The 9,007-nt window shown below is 49.5% G+C and overlaps 1 protein-coding gene across 1 annotated transcript in view; it reads right to left on the bottom strand.

The window, feature by feature from the left end:
* Positions 1-2,942: 2,942 nt before the first annotated feature.
* The window catches only part of LOC144143092 (neprilysin-1-like), a 6,644-nt gene continuing 579 nt past the window's right edge, over positions 2,943-9,007 (bottom strand). The window contains exons 2-4 of the mRNA XM_077674910.1: positions 8,709-9,002; positions 4,993-5,423; positions 2,943-3,510 (exon numbers count right to left, since the gene is read on the bottom strand). Of these exons, the coding sequence (XP_077531036.1) occupies positions 2,943-3,510; positions 4,993-5,423; positions 8,709-9,002 (1,293 nt within the window). The remainder of the gene's footprint in view (positions 3,511-4,992; positions 5,424-8,708; positions 9,003-9,007) is intronic.

Below are 9,007 nucleotides of genomic sequence, written 5' to 3'. Positions count from 1 at the left end.
TTCGAAGTAGTTTTGCTGTTGACGCTTTCATTGCTCATAATGCTATGTGTACGGGTAAAGTCAATTTTTCGGCGCGTAAGGAAAATCGTAATGCATGTAGTGCCCACGAACATTTTGTACTTATTGTATACGTGCTCATTTTGTGCAGTGTGGTAAATTTGTTTTATGTTTATCCTGGAATAAAATTCAAATGTCTTGATTATAGCATGACTATGCGTTATTTCTTCTATTAGAACAGAAGTACACAAACTGAGCAAGCATTTTATATAACCTTGATCTATACTTAAGGCACGCACGCCTACCTGCGTATTTTTTTTTTTTTAATTGCGAAAGTTTGCTCTGCAGCATAAAACGGTGGAGGCGAGTGTGTTTAAATGTACATAAACAGGAAGTTTTCACTAAGAAAGTCTAAAAGGCTCTGGTGATACGGCCCAATTAAAGAGCCAGCGTCTGTAGTCGGGAGGTCGGCCTGGGTTGAGTCCCACACTATGTAGTACTTGCTGTCGGGAACGTTGGAGGCCACGGCAAGTCCACAGAAGATGGTGAATGTCTGCGGTCGATGCCGACGTGGTGCAAAATGGGCATGTCCGGCCAAACGGAGCCCGTCGATCCGGGGGCCAGGTGTGGGTGACAGCTGGTGTAAGAGCAGCCCCGACGCGAATCCTTCGTAGCGCCACCTCCTCACGGCGGGTGAGCCCACCAGGGAGGTTTGATCCACACGGTGGAATAAGTGCGCGTGTGGAGCGCCGAAGGTCTTCTTTGTCGGTGGCCAGCTTTGACATTGCGTCAACTAGAAATAAGGGCAGTGGATGCGTCGTTGGAGGTATACGGGTCGCCGCATCCGCCTGTTGCTGTCCAGGGGTCGATGTCCTCTGGGCCCAAGTAATCTTCACTCTGAAACTTAGGGCCGCAGCCTTCGCGTGGATGGTTTGAGACATGGGCACTTGATGAAGTACTTTCCGGAGGTCTCGGACTGCTTGCATTGAATCTGTAAAGATGTTGACAGGTTGCGATTGGTCTGGCCTCAGCAACTCTATAGTCGTCAAGGCGTCGAAAATCGCCTTGAGCTCAGCAAGTGTTGACGGGGGCCTCTGAGGGGCGTAGTAATGGCAGGTTTGACAAAACTGCATGGCTGGGTTTACGACGGCTGTGGTAATAAGGCTTCCTGAAATACTGGCGTCGACGTAAAACGTATCTTGGCCAGCACTGGATGAGAGTTGCGGCGCAACACGGCTTGACCGACGCAATTAAACTTAGCAGTGGCGTTGGTAGAAATTGGTATCGGGGTAAGGAGTGGGCACGTTTCTTATATAAAAGGGGGGCCGGGGAGAGCGGTCAAGTGTCATTTTGGGCTCTGTATCCCAAGGCAGAAAAAAAATTCCGGTCGGGGGGAGGGTGTACGTTTGCCACCCGGTGCAATCAAAATAAACAACTGATTGCTTTTATACAGCAGTGGAAGGCATGAATACAGAAGAAAGGTTCAGAGAAGATGCAAGATGCTTTTATAAACACCGAGGCGAATCATACGACAGTATGCTAAAGTGCGTTTCTCTAGTCACGAGTATAAGCTGGCGTTGACTTGAAGCACACACGCCAAGGGCTCGCCAACTTGCGTCAGATGGCAATGACATGAGCCCTCAGCGATCAGAGTCCTGCTAAGGCTATTTTAAAGTCAAATTTTCCCGCTAATGCCACCAAAATGACGTCACTTTCTGACCGGATCTTGCGTCACATCCTGTTTATTTTTTGTTCCGCCGGAAGTGTTCCCTCCTCACACAGATGGCGCTAAGCCCCATGAGCAGCTTAAGAGCCGCCATTTTCTGAACGTATGGGCTTCTATGGAAGCTTCGCTACCAGTTATATTTACCTTGTTATTTATTGCCATCGTTTGCACCCCACCCTCTCTGCGGGGCAATCGGTTGGATCTTTGTCATTCTTTTGTTTCTTTTCTTTTCTTTCTTATTATCCCTCTCGGGAGGGCAGTGCGCCATCGTCGAAGTTCATAAGCGATGGAAGCAACACCTTCAACCAGTACCGCGACGCGAGCCAACGTCAGCGTTGCAGTACCAATTCAAGACATCGTGCCATCCTCTTCATCGACGGCGGCAGAAGACAAGGCGGCGAGACGGCGCGTTGCCGACGCCGAATGCAAGCGTCTGAAGCGCGCTGCCGACGCTGAACTTCGTGCACGAGAAGCCGCGGCCAAACGTCAACGTCGAGCCGCGGATCCTTCGCTCGGGCAACGAGTATATTCGTAGCGCGCGCAGTAGAGGGAGAGGAGGTAGCACCTGCTGCTGCAACGCCTCTTTCAGCGCCGGAGCACGCGCATGCGCGCCCGCACCTGTTGTTGAGAGCGAGGAGGAGCGGGGGAGGGCCGCACGTGCTGGCTGGCTGCGGACATGCTGCGGACGCCGACTTACGGACGCATAACATCGTGAGTTAAAGAAATGCTCTGCATTTAAAAGTGGACGCCAAGAACGGCGTGTTCCAAACAAAGCAGTAAGGCGCCGTCACGTGTGCGAACCCGCTCGCGCTGTTTCGGGAAGGGGGCACGCGAGCACTGGGAAGGAGCGAAAGTTGAATGGCATTGGACGAACCTCCGCTCAATTCAACAAGAGAGGAGCGAGACATGGACGCGAAGAGCGTGATGGGTGGTAGCAGTGAGCGGATAACGGCTCCAGTGCCCCTTATGCCAAATCACTGCTCTGCACTTCGGACAGCTTTCACATTGAGTGGAACGGCGGAAGCCTTTATGGCGTCTGCACTTTTCCATCGCATTTGATGTATTATTTCCAAAATACATTCGTAATGTCCGCAGTAAGCGTTATACCTAATCTAAGCAAGAGTATTAAATCAAGACAACTTGGTCGACCAGTTCAATTGTTTGTTCCAGCTGACATCATCTACCTGCAAAACACACGTATCTACAAATACGGAATAAGTTAGTCAAAATATAAGCAGCGGTTGGTCGGCTTCATGCTTGAGCCGTCCCGGCATGCGAAAGCTTCCGCGAACGGCGCGAAGTTCTTGACCGCCCGGTTGCAGTCACCGCCATAGGAGCCCTCAGCATTTCTTTCAACCTGACACAAGGTGAAACAGGCCACAATAAAGAACACCTGCTCCTCGGTGTAGTCTTCCATTAGGCGTTTGGCTGGTTCGGACTCGTTAGCAAGCGCTTGTAGAAACGCCGCGTGGGCCACCTGGATGGCAGGGATCTCCGGGAAGGGCGAGCGACGATCGGTGCTGCAGTTGCGCTTCCACGAAGGCGGCGCCCACGAGTCGTTGATCGCACCGTGGGGGTCGATCGTCAAGCCACCTTCGTCGAAGGCCCTGACCAGCTGCGCGGCGTAGGAGAAGCCGAGGCCTCCGTAGAAGGTGGCGTGAGTGCTCCCTTCTGCATACAAGGGTATGTCCACAGCTCCGATGGCCACCCGCACCGCGTTGGAGACGTAGTCGTATTCGAAATACGGCAGCACGAAGTTGCGTGCCAGCTTCATGGCCTCGTCGTATCTGCAAAGCATTTGGGGGAGTACGATGAGGTTGTTACGAGGACCTGGCTTACTCCGTGAGAATCTAGCGTATGTACTCGTTTACGCAATGAAACATTGTGTGCCCAGATAAAATTTTTACTCGGTGACGGTATGAGGTTTAAGGGAAAATGGCAAATGTATTGCGCGCCTGACCCCATCCTGTTTTATTGGTGTCCTCAATACCTTAAAGCCACAGAAAGTTCGACCTTACTAGCCTTGTCGCATTATAGGGCAAAATATCAGTGGACCGCGACTGTGTCAACCGCCAATGAAAGTTGGGTGTTAGCACAGGGATAATTGCGTCAACGATTTTCTCGTGAAAAGAACGATGTGTGCGATAAAGTGGGGATATAGGGATGGGCGAATATAGATTTTGAGGTTCGAAGCGAATTCGAAGCGAATAGTGATTTGGTCGAATAATTTCGAATCGAATAGTTCGAATAGTACACATTGCAAATCACAAAGACAAATTAGCAACTTGTGACCTGACTAATGTACACATTTTTTTCTAATACTTAGAACTCACGTAGGCACAGCATTGTGTAAAACTATTACCAGTTGAACATTTATTGCAAAATCTTACACACAGCTTTCCTTTGCTGTATCCACAAGTTTTCATGAAGAAATGCCTGTTGCGCCACATGCTCTAGGTGCAGCAGTTTCCGCCGGCTGCTCATTCACAAGTTTAAGCGCCGCCTAGAAACTCGCAGAGTTAAGCGCCGCCTAGAAGCTCCGTTAAAAAAAGAAGTATTGTAGCCACTAGTATCCTCGGCCGTAGCCAAGCAAAGCGCAAGTGGCTGGCCGCCATTTTGAATAGGCTCGCTTAGTGCGGCGTACTGCTAAGGTGGCTAGCTTAGTACTGCCGCGCTGTGCGAGCCTATTCAAAATGGCGGCATGCCTATTCAAAATGGCGGCCTGTACAAGTCTGCTGGCTTGGTGCCGCGATGTTCGGAGCGGTGTCGTTTCAGTGCCGCCTTTTTTTTTTAACCTAAAGTGTGCTGGCGGCCGAGAGCTTCGTCGAACCTCTAGGTAAGGCAGCAACTCGGCAGTGCCGGCACTGATAATAGAAATGTCCGCGTCGGTGGGTCTTGAGCCAAGCCTGGAGTAACTCTCGGAAAGCTTGACCGAAAAGCTTGGCTTTCAGCTGCCTATTCGGGAGCATCGAATAATTCGAAAATATCGAATACCTGCATTCGGATCGAAGCGAATAACGAATAGAGAGCTATTCGATCGAATATTCGACAATACCGAATATTCTCCCATCCTCATTAATAATCGCTGGACGGGAAACATTGAAAGCGAAGCGTTGCTTGGAAGTGGGTTAATATTTCTAAGGGAGGGCCTTATTTTCATTACTGAAATGTGTAACAATAAAAGCAAACGTACAAATGCGTATCCGCTTGGCACTGTTTTAAACATAACACAAGTTACTTTCAAGAGCCCCAACTTGACGACACCATACCTTGGGTCACCCAGCAGGTTGCGTGTGTGGTTGAAGGCGTCCAACCAGTACTCGATGAAGGAGCCTCTATATTCACGAACATTTTCGTACATGTCTGACAGCGCGTCGTCACTCAGGAGGTCAGCAGGCGGCCACAGGATAACTTGCTGGTTTCGAACTTTGGTGGCGATCAGGTCCCGAGACAAGTCTTCCGCCCATGATGTACTTCTGGAAATTTTCTCGAGTCCCGCTTGTTTGACCGCTTCGAGCCGACGGAGTACCGTGTTTCGAGCATCCCCAGAGGAGTGAAGTCTGGCATAGAGCGCTGCGATAAGAAACTGATTGGAGGCCTCAACCTCAGTGGCGCAGAAGAGGTATCTCCGTTTCTCTGCAAAGTCCTGGCTGCCATACTTATGCCTCAAGTTCTGCCGGTCCGCCAGAGACGCGAATACCTGCACGAAGAACCAGGAGAGGTGGTCCAGAATCTCGTCTCTGTTGTATCTTACGTAGAGTTTGTTCAGGACCTCAAGGATGGCAATGTCCGACACAGTGATGCTCTCGAATGACTTGCGTTTGACCTTTGTTACTTCCGCCTCGGCGGTCCTGTTCGCGATCTCTTGAATCCAGGTTCCTTTAGATATATCAGGTGTGAACCGTTCGACGTCCTCGATAGGGAAGCGAACGGGCCTCCGCACAGTCGAATACAAAATTGTGGAAAGTTCGTGTAAAATTACACCTTCTCTCTCAACAATTTTGCTGATGTTGACAGGCCGCGGCTTCGTGTTGGGTTCAGAGAAGGCTAACTCTAACGCGCGCCAGTAATGAGCGTACGCGTCATTACTAATGACGCTGTCGTGCTGTGCCGCCCACGCGCCAACAAACGCGCCGGGTTCGATTAGAAGAGTCCTGGAACGCTCCCTACTGCCGGCAGGTGTGGTCTCCAGGTGAGATGCGTCGAACCAGAGACCCAGGCGCCAGTGATAAGCTAAGTCCAGGAGGACGCCCAAAGGTTCAACTCCAGGAAGAGGGCGCTCGGGCCAGCGAAGACCACGTTCCAACATGAACGACTTAAGCAGCCTTACACCACTCTTGGCAGCAGTGTCGTTGACGTCAGACATGCACAGTTCGTACATATTCTCAGCACGGACTCCCACTGGGATGAGACGAGCGCCTTCGGTGAGTACAGCCTGCGACCAGAGATATAATCACGACGTCTTATTTTAAATAAACAACCCCGTCAATTGAATAAACCATACCTTGGTGGAGCTCTAATCAATGTCGCGCTCATTGTTAAACTACCTCGCACCTTTGTGTGTACATCAGAATCAGTCAAGGCGAATTTTTTATCAAAAAATTAAGATAATGCCTAAAGGCTCAGTTCGCGAAAAAAACTATAAGACAATGCGTAAAAGCTCGGTTCGCGAAAAAAAAACTATGTAAGTGGACGTCGCGAAGTCATCACAACCAACTCTTCTCTCTTCCTGGCACAGCAGGGAGGCATTCCAAAATTGTTGAGGTTTCGTCTTTTAGAGCTGGCGTGTGTCACAAGTATACAAGTTCTTGTAATGAAGGACTCCTCCGTGTCATCTGTTGCACCTTATCCAAAGGTGAAATAACTAGGCAATGAAACGAATCTCTGTAGTGAAAGCTACATATTCGAAGGCCATCCTATAGCAGCCGTCATGCAGCTGTTACGAATTAAACGCACGGACAAGTGATTTTTGGCGAGCATATTTCCTTTATCCCAAATGAAAGGACATCACTTAAAGGGACCCAGAAAAGCTTTGTGAAGGTGGCAATCTAATGCATTCAGGTGGTAGAACACATAATGGGGGATTTTTGAGCCAAGTGTGAGCCCCATACGTTGTACGGATAATTTGTAAACAATTTTTGAAGATGGACTTTCTCAGCCGATGAGCGCGACGCCGCAGCGAGCCGATCGCGGCTGACGCAACGGCGAGGCGCCCCCTGATTCGCCCGATCGTCGGCCGCAGGAACGTCACTGCCATTGGCTTCCGGCCTCCTTCCTGCGCGATCCCGAGGCAAGCGGGCCCGCAGCGATTGACGCGTGCCAAGGCGCAGGAATGCAGCTAGCGCAGAACGAAAGTCTAGCGCCGCGATGTCACGTGGCTATTCCCAGTGTTTCCAGCTGCTTTGAAAGCAGCAGAGAGGGAGGAGGAATCGATCGGCAATGGGGGAGAGGTGCATTTAATTGCTTCTGGCGCAGCTAATACTGGATGTAGATCAATATTTCCAATGGCATTGCATCGCTATATTTGTGCTAAGCGACAATAGGCCTTTTGTAACTTTTACAAAAGGCTTTTCTGGGTCCCTTTAAATGCCCTAACCCAAGACGGTTTTGCTGATAGTGCTCTAGAACTCTCGAAATCGGAATTTTTCGATCTACCAGCCATAGCGTCCAGCCAAAATAAATATTGACACCGAAGACATTGAGCCGTGCTGCAACACTCTCTTTAACTGCACGCCAGATTTAAAGAGGAGTTTGAAAGTTTGTCCCCTACTATTCTGCAGGACAAGCTGGCACTTAACAACAATGTCTAAATTATGGGGAAACTCATTAGAGACTCTAATTTTATTAATTTTACCCTTATTTCAGATAATAAGTTGTTTGAAGAGTTTGGAAAGTTTCTTGGGCGTGCCTGTGAAAACCTTGAAAACGACGCCTTCGTGGTGAACAGGTGGCCCGACCGTCAGCTGCAGTTAATCAAAACTTGTTGCTGAGCGAGAAAAAAAAAGTTGGTTCATACTTGAAGAAAAAAGAAAGCGTGGCGTTCAACAGTCGCGGGTGAAGACAATATAGGACAGATACAGGCGCGCGTATAGTCGTATCTTGTCTTCGTCGAAGTATGTTTTGCTTCTATTTATTCGTCAGCTACAACTTTCGCGGCGGCATAATACCTGCTCAATCATACGTCCTTCGACGTCAGCATCACCAACGTCAGCTGCGATCACGCACTGCCTGTCTTTTCGCCGAACACGGCTACCACAGAACAGCGAGAATTCGCATCCTCGTAGCTCGTAGATGTGTTAATGTATAGTGAAGAAAGCAAATCCACAAACCGCCTAACAATCCAATTGTCATGCCAAGCTAAAGCCAAACATGGGGTCTTCCCATAAACCCCCGCGACGAGATGGATTACCAGCTGCAGTTCCCTCTATACATAAAATTAATACTACTGTCTCTCTATTATCCTTACTAAGAAACACTATGAGTCACGGACACGTAACGTAGTTACATGTCCGTGATCAAACTTCAAAAAGTTTAGTGCAAAATTAAATATATTTCCGCCTGTTCACTTAGAAATTGCTTGTGGTTACGCCACTATATAAAAAACTGACTTTTATATGGGCTCAAGTACGTGCACTCCACAAGAATCTGTTGCCTGGTGCTTTAAACGCAAGCGGCGGAAAAATGGTGGGCCGACCGTCGAAACCATTCAGAGTACGTTAACTTAGCAATAAGCCCTTTCAATCATCGGGCTGTACGTAGCAGCAGCGAGCTTTGTTTCAGTGGACTAAATACTTGAGGGGCATAAGGAACCCTTTTAATGCAGTACCGTTCAACATTTGGCCGTAACTTGGTGTGAAGTACTACAGTGAATCAAGCAAAGAAATTGTACGTGGTTCTTGAAGGCATGTCGTAAATTGTGTGCTGCATTTCCTAATGTCCCCACGATATCTCCGGGTGCTATAGCCCTGCGGGAACTCTTCATTACCTTGAATTCGGTGAACCATGTGGCGATCTGCAGTCTCATAATGGCCGCTCCGTATCCGTAGGTCTCGGCGACATCCGCCCACTGCGAGCAGGCAAAGGCCTCGAAGTCTTCGCACGGGTCAGCGCTCCGGTCGATGTGGTTCCTTATTAGGTTCGCATGGTACCGGCACTGCCCGCTCATGCACAGATTCCTGTCTGGCTCGCTCTGCTTGGATCGGACGGAGACCACGCGGTAGACCGCAAAGACCAGTATGAGAGCGACCAGGGCGCCCAGGGCGGCCACCAGGCAGTTCACCTTGG

The sequence above is a fragment of the Haemaphysalis longicornis genome, unplaced genomic scaffold (assembly GCF_048455015.1).
Source record: "Haemaphysalis longicornis isolate Haplotype H1 unplaced genomic scaffold, Haemaphysalis longicornis Haplotype H1 scaffold_6, whole genome shotgun sequence".
Classification (NCBI taxonomy): Eukaryota; Metazoa; Arthropoda; class Arachnida; order Ixodida; family Ixodidae; genus Haemaphysalis; species Haemaphysalis longicornis.
Note: the sequence above shows the minus strand (reverse complement) of the source record. Positions and strands in the feature narration are given on the sequence as shown.